Source organism: Crinia signifera, chromosome 2, assembly GCF_055691185.1.
Source record: "Crinia signifera chromosome 2, ASM5569118v1, whole genome shotgun sequence".
NCBI classification, from domain to species: domain Eukaryota; kingdom Metazoa; phylum Chordata; class Amphibia; order Anura; family Myobatrachidae; genus Crinia; species Crinia signifera.
In genome coordinates, this window is record NC_139218.1 from 230,487,973 (window position 1) to 230,506,559 (window position 18,587).

Consider the following 18,587-nt stretch of genomic DNA (forward strand, 5'->3'; position numbering starts at 1 on the left):
CTGCTGACTGTGTAAAAGGGAAGACTGCATAGTTGCCACATTTTCCCGATTTAATAGTAGTATTTCAGTCAACATATAGGCCAGTATTCAATGCTCCCGATTCACCGTTTTTTTCGGCGAATCGGGCTGTATTCACTCCTTGCGTGAATTTTTTTCACTGAAAATCTGATTCACCCTATTCAATGTTCACTGAAAGCGAACAGTGAATGCCGGCCAGTTCTCCGTTTCATGCTCGCTGCAATTCGCTGGTGCATTTCAATGGGGTTTTCACTGGATGTCGCTGAGAGTGTATTCAATGCTAGGATGGCGAATTGCTTTCTCCCTGATTTTTGCCATGATTCACCATTTTGCATTCGACATCTTTTTAAGGTGAACTGGAAAGTGATCTTTTAAAATAAAGGTTTTTTTTTTTTTTGGTGTCAAAAAATCTAATTTTTTTTTCTGTGAAGGGGCATGCTATGTTTATTCATGTGCTTGAAGCACATTAATATAGATTTCATTTTTATTTTATTTTTTTAACATTTTTATTTAAATTTTTTACACTTTCACCAGCAGGGGGCCGGGAGCTGCTCATTAGATATTCATATATTCACTTCACTCTGGTCCTGGCTTGTTACGTGCGGGACCAGTGGAGCGGCTCCCTACCACCTGTACCGTGCCAGCATTCCCGAGGGGCAGCCTCTGCTGCTTGTGCCCCGGTGCCCTCCCCCTCAAATTCTGGGGCAGGCAGGGAGGCTTACATCTCCCTACCTGTCTCCGTCCCCGGCTCCCTGCGGCGTTCGCTGCAGGGGTTAAAATTCGCCAGCAGGGGCAGCGTGCCCCTGCTACATTGAATAGGGTGACAGGGAGGGCTGGCAGCGAATGCTGCAGCCCTTCTGAACCCTGCGAATGTGCAGCGAATTCTAAACAGGATTCGCTGCACATGGATAACAACAACATTGAATACTCCCCATAGACTCCTACAATACATATACAGAATTGTGAGTTAAAAAGATATAGTTTCTAATCTGCATCTTTTCCTATGCTTGCAACAAGTTTTGGAAATGAGTCAAATCAAAAGCATTAACTTCAAGTTTTATCTGATCTGTAAGTAGACAAGTAATGATCCACGTGTTCCCTGCTTTAAGGTTTGCTTGTCTGGAGTTATAGACCACCAGAGTGGACCATAAAAATTAACATCTCCGCTTTCACTGTTGAGAAATTAAGGTACTCTCTAGAGATTTGGTGAGAGCGATATATTTCACAAGGGCAACCTCTAAACAAACAGCTTAGGGGAAAATTTAACCATGATAAAAATAAGCATCTGTTCTCACTGCTAGCATAGAACACAAAATTAACACATTGGGGTGTTTCATGTTCGGGATTATATTGCACTTTGTGCCCTTTGTGAGGGCAGATGGACTGAAAGTCAAGGAAAGCAATAATCATTGAAGAGTCAGCGAAAGCTTTCAATTCTTGCTTAAGCTGTTCACACAGGCTAAGTCTGTCATATCAATGGAATTTTATGTGACAGGCCATTACATTCTAACGTTTTAGATCTTTGGGATGTCAATTGAAATGTCTGGAAAATCTGGTTGTCTGGCTGGTTGGAAGATGACTTCTTGAGAGGCTACAATGCAGAAATAAAGTTGGTCATATGCATAAGCGTACTTGAACAGGAGTCCAAGGCATGCTTGGTTCTGGAGTGGGGTCATTCATGGCAGTCTTGGACCGAGCATTTGTATCTGCTCAGCTGTTGCCTACTAATCAGGTCCTGCTGCTGTCCTGTGTGGTTTCCTGGACAGATTCCTTCTCTCATGGTATCTAGAGGACAGGCCAGGATGGGCCGGGATCACAACTGTCAGGAAGTCCCAACAGTTGTGACCCGGGATTGAATACCCCCTTAATATGTGAAATATTCACCACCACTTAAAATGGAATATTAAAGTGTTTGTAAGAGTCCTGATGAAAGTTGCATTCTTTTGACAGATAAAAAGATAGCAAGTTCTAAGGTGACAATTATAACCAGACATTGGGTTTTATTCAGACCTGATCGTGTGGCTGTGAATTCGCAGGCCAGGTAATCAATAGACTGCGTATGGATAGTAGCGTGCATGTGGGAGGCCAGTCTGCTATAAAACCCTACTAATTTTTTAATTGCTGGCTGTGAAAGCTAGTGTTTGTGCGTGTCATCCAGACATTTTCTGGGAGTGTCAATGAAAACGCAGGCATGCTCAGGCGTTTGAGGGGAGGGTGTGTGATGTCAGCTCCGTGTCCCGATCCGACTGCTTCTATTGCAGCTGCCAACTCTTGGACAATGCACAGACTGCACACACTGGAAAAATCACTTGATGGCAAGAAATTTTCAGGCTTGCACGGGGCGGGATTTCAATATGTCTGGGCGGTGTATACCTGATCGCAAGGATCTGCCAATTAGCAGAGCAGCAATCAGGTCTGAATAACCACCTTGGACTTTAGTTGCTTGAGTACAGTAAATTGCACTTAAGCCCAGAAAGGTAGAATGCAAGTGCGAGCGTTAAACAAATTGGTGCTCAACTCTAGATGACAGTATAAACTGTCAAAATCTACCAGAGAAAGCAGCTCAGGATAAAATCACAGAGCATAGGGAGTTTGTAGAACGGATATGCCACTTTTCTAGTAGCAGTAATGAGCCAAAACCAACCTGCAATTACTCACGGCAAAGGTCTATACTAGGGATTCCAATACTGGGGCATTTTTTTCAACCTAGGGATTCAGTATTGAAAAAAATTTATACCAGGATTCCTGAGTTACCAAGGATTGAGATTGTTTCCACTGACTGTTTTTGGGGAAAATGTTGACCATGCTCCAGTGAATCTGATCTAATCATATTTGGGAAATCATGGACGATGTAATGGTTAGCATTACTGCCTCACAGAGCTGAGGTCATGGGTTTGTTACCCACCATGGCTCTAACTGTGCAGAGTTTGTATATTCTCCACGTGTTTGCGTGGTTTTACTCTGGGTACTCCAAAATATACTGGTAGGTCAATTGGTTTCCAACAAAATTAACCCTAGAATGTCTGTGTGTGTGTGTGTGTATTAGTGGTAGGGAATATAGATTGTAAGCTCCACTGGGGCAAGGACTGATGCGAATGTTCAAATATTCTCTGTAAAGCGCTGCGGAATATGTATGCGCTATATAAGAATCTGTTAATAGATAAATACATTTGCCTTATGTTGATTAGTTTTTAAATTTACAAACTTATTTTACCTCTTCATTAAGGGGACATATTTATTTTATTTTCTATTTTGTATTGGCAGTCACTGTGATTTGCATTTATTTGTTACGTATCACCATGTCTGTGTCTGTATTGTTGTGTGGTCTAAATAAAAAAATAAATAAATAAAAAGGCCCCTATCCCTATTAAAATATTCATCATGTATTTAGCTCTTCTTTAGACATTTGATATGGGCCTCTTGGACAAGGACACCATCAAAACTCTTCAGAAGGGTCTTTATGACCTGTTACTCCAAACATTAAAACGTAGCACTACTTCAGTCAGTCAGACAATACAACAGAATGAAGAATTGCAATTAGCTGGTCATATTTCTCAGTGAGGACATGAACACCACCTTTGAGTCACAGACTACCCATCCACCATGCTAGCATTTTATCATCCTCAATGAAAAACAGACCTATAAAGGAAAAACACCTCCTGCTAGGACGGCCATGCACAGACAGTTCCTCATAAATACCAATTGAACAAATGTATATGTGGCCTCTAAATTCTTGTGTTCAAATATTGTGATCTCTGAGGACCATAAATCCTACATGCCCTGAATGCCAAACTTAATGCAGTTTCTCCACATAGCTAAATTGCTACAACTTGTGTCTACTTTGTTGAAGAAGTACTGTATAATTAGACATAAGAACAAAGCAGACATATTTGCCAGCTCTGCAGCGTTGACCTAGCTGGCACACCCTACAATCATGTACCAATTGCACTGCTCAATACATTTGAACTATTCATGCCAGTTAATGTTATCTGCAAGGCTGCAGACAAGAGAATCTGATTGTGAGTTGGACATATCTGTTCAAACAAATGCAGATCATTTTCGAAATTAATGCACATGTGACTGAATCACATGGGGGGGGGGGGGGGATATTCAATTAGTTCCTTTTTTTACACCCAGGTGAAAAAACTGGACTATTTCAACGCTTCAGTGTTCAATTGTGGGTGTTTTTACTTAGTTTTTATGTATATTTTTTGCACGTGCCTTTTTGTTATTTTTTTTTTTAATTAAAAAGGACTAAAAATGTATGAAACGCTGGTAATTTCATCAAAAAATAGGTGAAAACATGTGGCTTTAACGATCCACTTGTTTTTCACTCCTGCCAATTTTTTTTTAATAGGTAAAAATCTTCACTTGATTTGAATAGGTTGAATTGTGCCAAATATCTTCCGGGATCTCTAGACTTTAGAATGAAGCTGGGGCAACTGCAAATACTAATGAAGAAAGTTGCATCAGCAAATGCTAGTACAGTGGGAAGGATACCTCATTTTCAAATCCACAGATTTGAGAATGACTTCAGCAGACTGACATTAGCATAAAAAAGTACAATGTTGCTGCCACAGGTTGAAGCAGAAGCATTGCACTCAGAGGGCAGTATTCAATGCGGCCGGCGAGAGGGTTAAACGGCAGGGATCGCCGAAAGCAAGCGACCCTTGCCATTTAACCTCCGCGCTGGCCACTCACCGCATTCGATGTTCTGGTTGAACCCTCGCTGTCAGATGGCGGCGAGGATTTCCCCAAACAGCGAGGTTCGCAGCTAATGCAGGGAGCCCACAGCATTTAGCCGTGAGTCTTGCGGTTCTGGTAGCTGCAAATGCCGTTTCCACGTCACTGTAAAAACCCAGCGAGGTGGAAACAGCATGTGCAGTCAGCACTGCTTGCTGTCACAGCTTGCAAAAAGCATTGAATATACCCCAGAGACAGGCCCAGAAAGCTTAAGAAATCAGAACTAAAATGACTGTAGTCTAATCTTTGCAACAATATAAAAAATAGGATAATCAGCATTTAGTTAAACTGACTATATTGTTTTATGGAGTAGTTTATGGTTTTTGTCTATCTTTGCTTATAGATAAAATACATCAATAGGCGGTTTTACAGTGCTGCACATTCACCACCTTATCACCTGGAGCTTGGAATTTCTCCAAAGACTGCTCTACATTTTATTAGTAAGAAACCACATCTGCCCAAATTATTAGCGGTGGAATGTTTGCTCCAGCTTTATGAAGTATAGGACAGGATGTGTTTACAGCAAAAGCCAGGCAGATGAACTCTAGTGGTTTTCTATTTTATTGTACTGTAACATCAGACAATTTATAAATAGGTTTGCATATACTGAGTGTGCAAATTCTTAGTTATAATTCTGGAAACTAAAAAAAAAAAAAAGGATCTGTCGTATCTATACTTTACCACAACAAATGTTTCCTAAAACAAGCACTATAAAGCATTAGTATCTGACATTTCTCAAGTAAAAAAAAAGAAAATAGTGGTTAAAAAAAGCAGCAAGATTTAAACATTATGGGGTAGATGTACCAAGATACGCCCAACTCCATTCCGGCCATTGGAGCGTTACATAGGAGGAACGCGAACTCCGGTCCCCATGGTAACGCTCGTACTGACGTGCCAGGACACGTGGGCCAGGTAGCCTATCAGCGCAACTGAGAATCCCCGCATACTATGCGTACGCTAGACACCCAACACAATCTCCATGACAACCACCCGATGCATGTGACGTCGACACGCCAGGCGCCAGCGCATTACCTGATAGGATGGGATATCCCAGGTGATGCTGCAGAGGCGCGCCAGATCCGAACGCTAGGATTGGACAATCCATGATTACACTATGCATATAAACCCGCTACGTGGCAGTGTCTGGTTGGCCCTGAGGAAGCTAATCTGCGAAGCGCGTGCCGGCTAGCGGTGCGCAGGCAGATGGCTTAACATTTGTTATTTTTCTTATGATGTATTTTGATTGTGTGTTTAGATTAGTGTAAATATCCCTGAAGCCGCTGCAAAAGGCTCCAACACGCCTGTGTCTATGTGTCAGTACGCCTACTGAGAGTGAGATATACTGCTTCCTAAACTCTAAGGAGTCCAGTCCCTCCCTGGGTCGAGATCCCCTGGTGTATTGACACGGTGGGATACCCAGAAGTACGCAGGAGGATCTGTTAGTGCACTGGTGCGTCTCTCACCAGCATGCCACAGATAGGACCCTGACACATTTACAGACGTCCAATTAGTTGTGTGGATACATAGGAGTTATAAGAGGTTGCTATACCCACTCCTATTGAGGCTCCCAACCCATGAGATCTAACAGTTACTCAGGCGAAATATTAGAGACCCGTAGTAAACTGTGTAGAACGGGTTAGCCCATACACTATATCTAAATAACAGGAGTTGCTGGAGAGGTAAATTAACCCACTCCTACCTGGCACCTTATATATGAAGATCTGAAGGCAGCCGTTGCGATTTATCCTTACTCGCAAGGTCTGCACAGATCTAAGTAGCCTACACACAATACAACCAGTGAAATACACATATTCCTACAGCCATATCTGCCTGCCACCACAGTTTTTAAAATTGTGTGAACCCTACCCATGTATGTTAAGTGTTTATCTTTTAATAAATTTTCGCAGCTTTTTAAATATGGAATAATAAAGGTTAATTTTTAATAATTTCTCTGAGGTGCACCTTATCAAGGTACATTCTTTCTCCTTTTGCAAATATTGTCCTGTGCTGCCACTAAGACAGAAATTGGGCACAATTTTTGAAGAAAGAAGAAGGCTATCATAAGTGTGGCGCACTTGAAGAAGAAAAGATTGTACAATGAAAAATAACTTTTAATTTTTATATCTTAAAATGGCGATATATAAAACACATAACATACATGGGTAGAAGACAGATAAAAAAGGAAAAATATTTTTTGATTCACTAATTAATGCAGATTGGATTCATGCACATTCCATATCAATTGTTGTGATTATTTTTGTCACTATGGAGTTAATATATGTGTGCGTTTTTCACAATCTTTAAGAATGTGTGGATCCCCATGAAATGGATCTTAGATGTGTCTTGATTTAATCTCATGGTGTGTATCTATACTCAAGTATACAATAAATTGGTTGCACCTTTGTTATAACAATTTCTCTAGTAATGGACAGTGTTGTCACTGTATGTCTGCAAGGTAGCCGTGCCGGGATAGATGCGTCTGGTGCAGGGGCGTAACTAGGACTTGGTGGGCCCCATAGCAAAATTTTGAAGGGGGCCCCCTTCAACAGGTAGCGGAGGTACATAGTGCGGGTATAGGGTGACACGCACAGGTTGATGGGGGGTACAAGGCATCACAAACACACAGGGATAGGAGGGTACATGGTGTCACACACACACGGAGGTAGGGGGTGTATACTGTCACATACAGTGAGCAGGGGGTTATACTGTGTCACACACACAAGGGTAGGGGGTGTACAGTGTCAGGGGAACCACAGGGTGTCACGCAAAAGGGAAGGGGTTACACACTGTTAAACACAGCTGGGAGGTGGTTTCTGAGTGTCTCATACACAAACGAAGTCACACACACAATGAAGTAGCAGTTGTATAACTACAGTAATTTGTCAGCAAACCCTGCTTTCCCTGATTACTTGTGGGGAAAGTTCACTCACATGAAGCCACTCCATCCTAAACACAGATAAACAACTCAAGGTGCTAAAGTATGTCCAGATTATAAATAGAATTTATATATATATATATATATATATATATATATATATATATATATATATATATATATATATATACATACATATATATAGTTGAATTGAGAGAATGTAAAGGTGTAGAGACATACTGTAAAGGAAGAAATAGAGGGAGGAGAGAATGAATTACCTTATAACAGCAGCCTGACTCCTGAGCAGTCAGCCAGAGTTCTCTGATGGGGGCGGGACCTTCCCGGCATTAAGCTCCGCCCCCTAAATGGCCGCAAATTGCTTCTTAGATGGTGCCCGAAGTGCGACCCGATATAGTTACAGGCAGCTAATGAAGACTGTGGGGGACGGGGTAGTACGCTGCTGCAGTGCTGCTACATCCTCCGCTGCTTTCGGGGGCCGGGAGGAGCAGGCTCTGCTGCTGACCACACTGTTCGGCAGGGAGAGGCATAAGTGGTGAGCTTTGGCAGACTTCAGTGGGTGCAGGGGGAGCTGCGGGCCCTGGAAACAGCTCGGGCCCCATAGCAGCTGCACCCCCTGCACCCATGGTAGTTACGCCACTGGTCTGGTGCGAATATCCGCTCGTTGTATGTGCTGTTTGTGCAGTGTTGCGACCGAATTCAGATTGCCATGATAATACTATATTGTCGCTTGTGGATTACACACAGAAAAGCAATGATCTATGAGGGCAGCGGAGTCCGAGAAAGAGACACTGCAGTGAAGTAGTCACCTTGCAGCTCTCCTTGTCAGTAACAATCCGTGCGTTAGACAAAAAATTCCACAACCAGACTCTGTATATAGCTATATGTAGCTAACTGCTGTGCAGTGAGGAGAAAGTGGTCAGAATCTGGCCATATAGCTCCTGTCTGGTAGTGTTTTTTAAGATTGCCAATCTAGTGCGCCTGGCTGCAAATCAGATAATATATATCCTATGCTTCAAGAGGATGATCATATCAAATATATCTAATGTGCGGGTCCCCTTGGGAAACGATCTGATGCAACCTAATGCGTCTTTGGCAAAAATTGCCTGGTGTGTACCCTCATACAATAAATTGGTTAATATGGCACCACTGCAATTGATTTGATGGTAGATATTACTATCCCTGCAGAGATATCCTCTGAGCAGAGGGGTACACCATGGAGGTTACCCAGATCTATTTATAATTTGGACGAAAGCATTTCAGATAAGCCTCATCTGTTTTTTATCTTGTACGGGCAATATTTTTTGTCTTCTTTGTTAAATAAATGTATTTTATTATAATACTGCACTAGGATCTTTTCCTTTTTCCCCTTTTGGTTTTGGAGATACTGCCATTGGCTTCTGGGAAAGGACCATCTCCTGACATGCTGATTGAAGCTTGTAAGTGATGTTATAACGTGTTATACAAGGTGGTTGGATACCACCCCTAACGGTACACCTTCACACTTTGGGGTGCTACTAAATTGGTGGAGGTGTAACATTGAACCCGTTTAACTACTACACTAGGAGGCGCTCTTTTCACCCTTTTTCTCCAGATTCCTTTGAAATTGGCTATTTTGAAGTAGCCTTCTGGAAAAGAGCAGCCGCCCTGGAGAGAGTTGTAGAAGAAGAGACTGTGTTCCTTCTGCAAGTGTGTGTGACTTGTTTAACAGACTTATTGAAAAAAGGTGGATCAGCACGGGTACCACCAATGTTCTTTCTCTCTCTCATATATATATATATATAATATATATATATATAGATAGATAGATAGATAGATAGATAGATAGATAGAGAGTCTATATGCAATTAAATTCAATTCCTGGGGGTAATGGGGGTCGTGCTTCCGAGGCACAGCCAGGCATGCATATAAATTCATACGCATGCCTGGCTGTGTCTCGGCAGGAATTACATTTTTACCCCATTTGTGGTAATTTAATCCTGTTCCCCGACCACTGCTGTAATGCCTCTTACACATTATACTACACACCATAATGCCCGTTAAACATGATGGCATACACCGTAATACCCATTACACATGATGGCACCCCACAAAAGTTCTCAGTGGCATGTCAGCACGGTGGGGGCAGCATAAAGGCACACAGTGCCACACAAAAAGGGCAGGGTGCAGGGTTTTAAAAATGGGCACAGTGTGGCACCATGTCAAAGAAGCTTAGAGGGAACACTGTCTCAGGCACATCAGATTTTGTCAGATAAATTGACCCAATCCACCTGAATTGGGTCAAATCTAACAAAATCTCACAAGTGTAATGCCCGGTACACACCAGGACGATGGTGCTCGTAAGCGGGTCATCACAGGAACGTACGACCCGCACACGAGCTGACAGCGCCGCAAATCCGATAACGACCCCCACCCACTGCAATGGTCGGTTCTGAGATCCTACCTGCAGCAGGTAGGATCTCGGAAAAGACTGACCCGCGGGGCCGCGCATCGGAATGGGATCGCATCAAAAGGACACTGAAATGGCCAAAAACTTGGCCAATTTACATACAATCGGTCAAAATTGTATCTAAATTGACTCATTTTGGGCTATATCGTCCTGGTGTGTACCCCACATAAGGGGCCCTTTACTGTATGAAACATATGGTTATTAAACACACGTTGTTTATTGTATATTAGATGTGCTAGATAGACAGACTAATAAAGTGTAAATAAAGTATAAATAAATAAAAGACTGATGTCCAGGTGCTAGAGTTCATTATTCTTAAAAAAAATTGTTTGTCAAGAGCAAATGTAATAAACGAATATGTTTATTGTGCAAACTGCAACTTTTTGCGATTGTTATTCAAGCTCAGTCCTATAGGATGCCAAAGGCCAGGTTTGTTCAACCACCCAAGGTGTGTGTATTTATTGCGTAGGGCAGGGATGGGCTTCTCTTCTCAGAGTAGTGCCTCGTGAATGATGCTAGTTTGCAGTTGTGGAGTTTTACAACTGTGGCTCAGTGATGGGATTTGGTAACAGCTGGCTGTAATTCAGGTATGGAATCATTGGGCAAAAATTAGCATGTGATCTGGTGTGTCCAATCATGTTAGTGAAATTTTTGTAATTATAAAATACCTTAATAGTACCCACACTACCCTGAGGACTGTCATGACGATTCTTCTCTAAAGCTGGGTATGTTGTCCAGTAGGGCAGATCAGACCAACATACCGCTTACAACGCTCATTGTCTATGAGGTTGTATGCAATGTTGTCAGGTTTTATGTGCTGCATATTAGACCTGATGCTATTGCTATTGTCCTGTGGTATCGCTAATGAAAGAGGGGACATGATTGTTCAGTCCTTCGTTAAAATAGCTCCAGTGTGTACAGGAAATCTGGGCCGACAGGGATTTGTTCCAATGTCGGAGGGAATCCTCATCGCTCCAGCCTGTACCTGCGTGGGGAACTCACACAATGGTAAAAAGCGCACAGCGATTAGTTCAGTGGATTCAGGATTTATCTTAAGGCCCATACACACTTGACGATTTTCAGCTGAAAATCGGTCAAAACAGCCGTTTTGAGCGATTTTCGGCCGAAAATCGCCCAGTGTGTATGCCCCGGAGATTGCCGACTAGCGATGATGCGCGCTCCCGCATCATCGCTAGGAAAGTGGTTCATCTGCTGGTTTTACCAGCAGATGTGGCGATGATGGATGGTTTTTCATCCATCATCGCCATGTGTGTACGCCTGCCGGGCTGAAAGATTAACCACTTTCAGCCCGGCGGACCGCCCCCCGCCCCCTCGCCCCCTCGCCCGTCATACTCACCCCTGTGCTCCGTCTGGCTGGCCGGCTGGATGCTGCTGCTGCTGCAGAGACCTGCTCCCCGGCCAGGCTAGCCCCGCCCCCAGCCTAAACACACGGAGCAGACAGCACTGCTCCCTGCTAACACCTGCTGGGCACCAATAGTTATATTATTCTGCCCACTGCCACCAATGTATTCATTAAATGCACGCAATATATATATTATATATATAGATATATATATATATATATATATATTATTATATAATATATATATAATATATATATATATATAATATATATATATATTATATATATATATATTATATATATATATATATATTATATATATATATATATATATAAAATATATATTTATTAATTTATATTATAATATATTATAATATATTGTTGGTGCATTTAAATGAATACATTGGTGGCAGTGGGCATATAAAATATAAACATTGGTGGGCAGCTGTGTCCGTCGCTATCTGCTGGGGACGGCTATGGATAGTGTAGGGCACGGGGCGCCCCAGGCGGGGAGGGAGGGCGCTTTGGCGCTTACCCGCTTTGCTCCACAGGGGAACTATGCGGCCACATCTCACCGAGGGAGGGAAGGGGCTGGAGGGGGATGTGGTGACGGCCGCCGAGTCACTCCAGGGGCACATGGGGGGGGGGGGGTTTGCATTTAAATAAATATACATTTGTGGCAGTGGGCATATAAATATATAAACATTGGTGGGCAGTGTTGGCAGTAACGTATACATTGCTGGTCTGTGCCAGCAATGCATAAATCATAAATTAGCATCAACACTGCCCACCAATGTTTATATATTTATAAGCCCACTGCCACCAATGTACTGTGTATATATGGAACCCTTGGAATTCAAACCCAGCCCATTTATAATGAAAGATTTTCAGCAAAGTCTTTCGCCTCCTGAAAATCTTTTGCTCTTTGGGGAAAATAGCTCAGTGTGTACGCACTACTTTGGTGAAAGATATAGCTATCAAAGATTTTGGCAAAGTCTTTTGAAATGAAAATCTTCAAGTGTGTATGGGCCTTTAGTCTGACAAACAGACAGACTTTCACTTAATAGAGGTATAGATAGGATCGGAGTGATTACATATTTAAAATGTTTATAGTAGTGATCACAATTCTCACTTTCCTGCCCAGGTAAAAAGTAAAAGCAACATTTTACAGGGAACGAGAGATTTCTTGCTGCTCTTCATTACGCCCTTGAGTTTATAGAAGAGAAATAAACTTGCAGTTATAACACTAGCTGCAAGCATTAGGTTTATTGTACATACAAGATTACACTTGTAGTTGGCATGCTTGGGTAAGTAGTCAAAATGTCGACGTTTATGATGTTGACATTGTTAAAAATGGCTACAACCAATGTGTGTTGACTAAAGCATGCATTTCAGCACGTAAATGACTGTCGGCCAGATCTTTTAGTTCTGTTGTCGTTTTAAAGTTTATTGGAGTTTATGTTGCAGTATCATAAAAATATTGTTTCCCTCAGCTTTAAGAGTAATGGTGTTTGTAGCTTTTCTCTACGGAGTACCTTATAGAGATGAAGAATATAGTAACCTTGACATAGCAAATAAGAACAAAACACAACACAGAATATCAAGATTCTGAAGTCCTTGTCTGTCTAGCGTACATAAAATAACTGACGTGCCAAAGCTTTTAAAGAAACTTGCTACACCCTGTAAAGGAATTTTCACACCCGGTCTCAGTTATTTCTGTGTATAAAATTAGGTGGTTATTAGGATCTGTATTTTAGTCTGATCAGAATATATATATATAATAGCTGACTGATTATAGTTGTGGGAGTTACTTCTGCTGAATGCTTTTTAACCCCTTGAGTGCCAACATCCCTGTGCGAGATGCACAAAATATGCACTAAAACTGCCAGCGTTGCCCACATTTGTTATATAAATTCAAATAAATTACTGTATACAAAAAAGATTATATTTCCTATATAAAAGGTAAGCATTACAGGTCATTATGATGAATAAATATGTTTTATTGGCAATTTTTACACTTACTTTGCCAAATGTACTACGGCACTCAAAGGGTTCAAGGCTGAAAAGGGGTGTTAAAGAAAGAGGACCAACCTGAAATTTCAATCTTCATAGTACATAGATTCACACCACTCCTCTTATCTATTGCGCACAGTTGTAGGCCACAGCAAATTGCATGAGTTTTAAATTGATGCACTTAAATGGTTGGCACAAACGCTCTCAGGAGACATCTCTATTAAGTATAACTACACCTGGGTTTGCAAAACTAAAAGTTTGAATCTTCTAGCTGCACTTCAGACAGAATGGTGCAGAAGAGGAAGTGGTGTAGACAGAAACAGACACATGACCTTATTCTAGTTCACTCTGACAAAATCCTTCTTAGATGGACAAAACCATGTGCACTGCAGGGGGCAGATGTAAAATGTGCAGAGAGAATTCGATTTGGGTGAGTTATTTTGTTTTTGTGCAGGGAAAATACTGACTGCTTTATTTTTACACTGCAATATAGATCTTACTTTGAAGTAAAACCCCACCCAAATCGAATTCTCTCTGCACAAGTTACATCTGCCCCACCTGCAGTGCACATGGGTCCTTATTCTGGTTGGTGCGGTAATATCCGCGTGCGTTCGTGCCGCCGATGTTTTGTGTCTGCGCATGTGCAGAGACAAAAATGCGCATGTGCGAGCGGGGCGTACGGCCAAATCCCGCATGAAATGTGAACACTCCGAACAGGGGGTGGAGAGGGGCGTGAAGGGCTATTTGGGCTCATTACCATATGCATACGCCCCGCGTTTCATGGGCGTTCCCATGCAAACGCTGGGCGTACGTATGGTAATGCAGTCGTGACGCACGTGTAGGGGGCGGACATATGACATCACCGGATGTCAGCTGCCCGCCCAGATCCCTGCTTTTGCACGAAAAAATATCCGTGTGGTCTGAGGTTGCGGGAGTTGGTGGACCACTCGGTCCTGCATTCGATGGTCTGCGACCATCGAATGATGGGGGAGGTTCCCTGAGATGGAGGCGGCGTATTCCGTGAAAAATACACGTGCGGTCCGTTCGGCCAGCTTCTTACCACGTACGGACGGAGTTGGCGATCCGTATGGAAGGCGGGGTTTCGCACGCACGGTCCTGGCCGCATATTCGGATCCGGCCGCACCGATCAGAATAAGGCCCATGGTTTTGTCCATCTAAGAAGGATTTTGTCAGAAAGAGTGAACTAGAATAAGGCCCACAGTGAGTGAGGGAGAGAGGGAGTGAGTGATGCAGGTACAGAAAGGAAGTAATGAAGGCAGACAAAGGGACATAATGTGCATTGGTACATAAATGTATGAACTGAATACAATTTTAAATATGTATATGTCACATCGCCATACACAAAAAACAATGTATCTCTCCCTTCACCATCTTAACCTTGGTAACAAAAAAATGGTACATACCTGTCTCCCATCTTGGCCTACATTTGTTTGGCCGCGAACCACAGTTCTTATGTTATCATCCAAACGTCTGAAGATAAAAATATATAGTATCATGTATCAATGTAACAATGTATCAATCATGTTCAAAAGTGTTAGAAAAATGTGTGTTCAATGTTTGTAAAGATTTGTTGCCCCCTGTGTGTATGGGGACATAGCAATTTTGAATGGTACCCAATACTTTTTGTTGGCCAATAAGGACTTACATTTTTTGGGTGACAAAATGTAAGAAATTACAGGGGACAGGTACTGTATATGGGAGTGCATTTTAGGCTTGCAGTTGTGTATCGGGGGTGTTTGCAATTGTTTTCAAAAATGTCTTAAAAGGACCAAAATATATACCATTACCCATTTAAAGTACCCATAATTTTCGGCTAATAGACTCACCCCCCCCCCCCCCCCCCCTCCATAAATGCTGTTTATATTTAACCTTAGAAGAGAAATAATGTACATACAAAAATGTTAACTAAGAAACAGTGACATATGTTTTTATTTAATCATACATTATATATACATACATATACACATATATATGAGGATTATGTTCAAAATGTACCTTATTTTCAAACGAATTTTGCTTACAACATCATCAATGTTGGATAAGGACTGCAAAAAGGAAAGGATACATATGGTTACAAATTAGACATCTTTCAAGGATATCTCACTTTATGAAGCATTAATGGATAACAGTGGCCGTAACCCTGTAATTTAAAAACACCTGTTGTACAGCTACATATACTTTCTTAACCTTAATCAATTGTGTGAGACGCTGTAGGTATAACAAGTTACAGTGTGCACTCAGAAGTAGTGTAGTGCTGGTGCAGTCATGGTGAACGTTTGTTCCTGGTTTCTTTATTACTGTTTCTATCATCTTGGCTTCTTCCCTTCTGAAACTGATTGCTTGTGGTCCAGCGGTCTCCTCTATAGAGTCAGAATTACGATGTCATTAGATGATATCTGCGATGCATAAGAGCATGGACACAAGCTGGCAATAAGTTATATTACACAGTCTGTCCCCTACATAAATAGGGTAGGGAACTAGTCCTTCAGACATTGGCCCTACTGAGGTTTTCCCCAAAAGCCCAGTTCAATACTGGCCCACAGTATCCAAAATTCCTCTGTCTAGTGCAGGTCTACAAAAGAAAGCATATGTCTAAGTGATTGCTATATGTCATATACAGTATAGCATATCCAAATTTGTTATTAGAAGGTCTAGCAACAGAACATTTATTACAAAAAGCAAAGAGTTAGGGCTGTTTCACACAGTACGGTTCCTGCCGCACGGTGAAATCCCGTACGGCCAGGGAGCCGTGCCGCACTCAGCAGTTGTGAATGGACACTATTGTGTCCATTCACACGGGACGGCCACGGCCCGGCCGCACGGCTGCAGCCGGATCCCCCCACTGGAAGGGACGGCTGCCGGGCTGTGGCCATCCCTGCCATTATAAAATTCTGAGTGCGGCGCGGCTCCCTGACCGTACGGGATTTCACCGTGCGGCAGGAACCGTACTGTGTGAAACAGCCCTTAATGTATACTTATAGTGTTCATTCCAGCACGTGCCATCTTTGAAACCCCATGAAGTTCCTCTTCCCTGCCTGGGGTGTCGCTGGCTACTGTAGTGCTTCTAGCACAGTGTGGTCTGTATATCAGCACCCATATGCAAACCAGCCCTGTGCGTTAAACATCACAGCAGACAGCGACACCCCAGGCAGGAAACAGGAATTGCATGGGTTTTCAAAGATGGCGGGTGCTAGAATGAACACTATACTTACAGATAACACTGCTGTAACCCATTAACAACACATACTAGACTGCTGCAATACATATTTCCTTTCATTTTTAAAACAACAACAAAAAAAAAAACTGATTTGTTCCCCAATCAGGTTTGTACCTGTACATCTAGAGCTACATCTACTTCGTAGAATGTGCTTAATTAAGATATTAATAAACTTACTAAAGGCCCATACACACTTAACGATTTTCACCTGAAAATCGTTCAAAACAGCCGTTTTGAGCGATTTTCAATTGAAAATTGCCTAGTGTGTACGCCCCACAGATTGCCTCCTAGCGATGATGCGCGCTCCCGCATCATCGCTAGCGAGGTCCCACGTCGGCTGGTTTTACCAGCATGCCAGCGATGATGGATGGTTTTTTATCCATCATCGCTGTATGTGTACGCTGCACGGGCTGAAAGATTAACCACTTTCAGCCCGTGTGCCGCCCCGCCGCCTCCCCCTGCTCCCTCCCCCCTCCCCCTGCTCCCAGCACGGAGACGGAGCAGGGAGGAAAAGACTCACTGCCGTCTGCGTCTGCCAGCAGCCTCAGCAAGCCCGCCGCCACGCAGCAGCTCTCGGTCCCCCCTGTCACGGGGACCTGTCCTCCTCTGTCAGCACTCGGTGTCCCCCTACTGACTCAGCTTCACTGCCACCAATGCAAGGTGTCCCAATTTTTATATATATATATATATTATATATATATATATATATATATATATATATATATATATATGACCACTGCCACAATGCAAGGCTATATATATATATATATATACATATATATATATATATAACCACTGACACCAATGCAAGGCTTCCTAATATTAATATATATATATATATATTATATTATATTATATATGTGTGTGTATACTGTGTATATATATATATATATATATATATATATATATATATATATATATATTGTATCGATATATATCGATATATCGATATATATCTATATATCGATATATATCTATATATCGATATAGAAAACAAAGAAAGACCGCACTCTCACCCAAACATAGACAGCGGTGGGGTGCCCAGCAAAAGGTACATGCAATCGCATGCCCCTTAATACAAATCCAAGAGATCCACACACAGTGGTGTAGAAGCAGAGCACTCGCCACAATCACAAATCAGCCTTGTGATAAAAGCAAAATAGTTTTTAATCCAAACGGGTCAACACCGTTATAAGCAAATGAGAAGTATATAAGCCCCGACGTTTCGGTCCCAACATGGACCTTTATCAAGGAGCCTAAAATATACAGACAATACATCAGGATATTTACATTGACTGCATATCATGCTGAAAAAAAGGACATGCAGAAATTCATTAGAGCAAAACATAGTTACGTTTTTCAAAGAGAAGTCACATAGTCAACGAAGCAGGAACAACCTGGATACAGACAGGGTCAGCCAGCTGATCTGACTGCCCTCTGGTCCGGCTATTTATACCTTAAGTTAAGGGGGTGTGTGAGCTGCGCAGCGCCACAGAACGGAGTCTGTGTAGCGCTATGGGACTTCCGGTACAACCGTAAGTGCGTCGGCCGGAAGAGGCCTGTGGAACGCAGATCTGGAACGCACATGCTTCCGGGTTTCTCCGGAGCTGTGCGCGATACATAGGATGTATACTGGTTTAAAGCACGGATAGTTACAAATAATAAAAAAAACGGCAATAATGGCTCTGAAGTAGCGGGGTAACTTAGATAATCAAACCGTGCGTGTGTTGTAATTAACAAGGTATTAGCCGGATCGTTTTAACTATAGAGACCAGGGTGAAGGGATGGGTAGGGAGGCGGTGATTAGGAGTTGGGGATTGCTCAGTGCATCCAATTAAAACCCGGGGGAGTGGAGCTGCGTTCTCCTGGG

At 42.4% G+C, this 18,587-nt stretch overlaps 1 protein-coding gene across 1 annotated transcript in view; it reads right to left on the bottom strand.

The window, feature by feature from the left end:
- VPS53 (VPS53 subunit of GARP complex) overlaps positions 1–18,587 on the bottom strand; it is a 210,452-nt gene that overhangs the window by 166,066 nt on the left and 25,799 nt on the right. Inside the window, exons 3-4 of the mRNA XM_083173988.1 lie at positions 15,496–15,545; positions 14,904–14,970 (exon numbers count right to left, since the gene is read on the bottom strand). Of these exons, the coding sequence (XP_083030114.1) occupies positions 14,904–14,970; positions 15,496–15,545 (117 nt within the window). The remainder of the gene's footprint in view (positions 1–14,903; positions 14,971–15,495; positions 15,546–18,587) is intronic.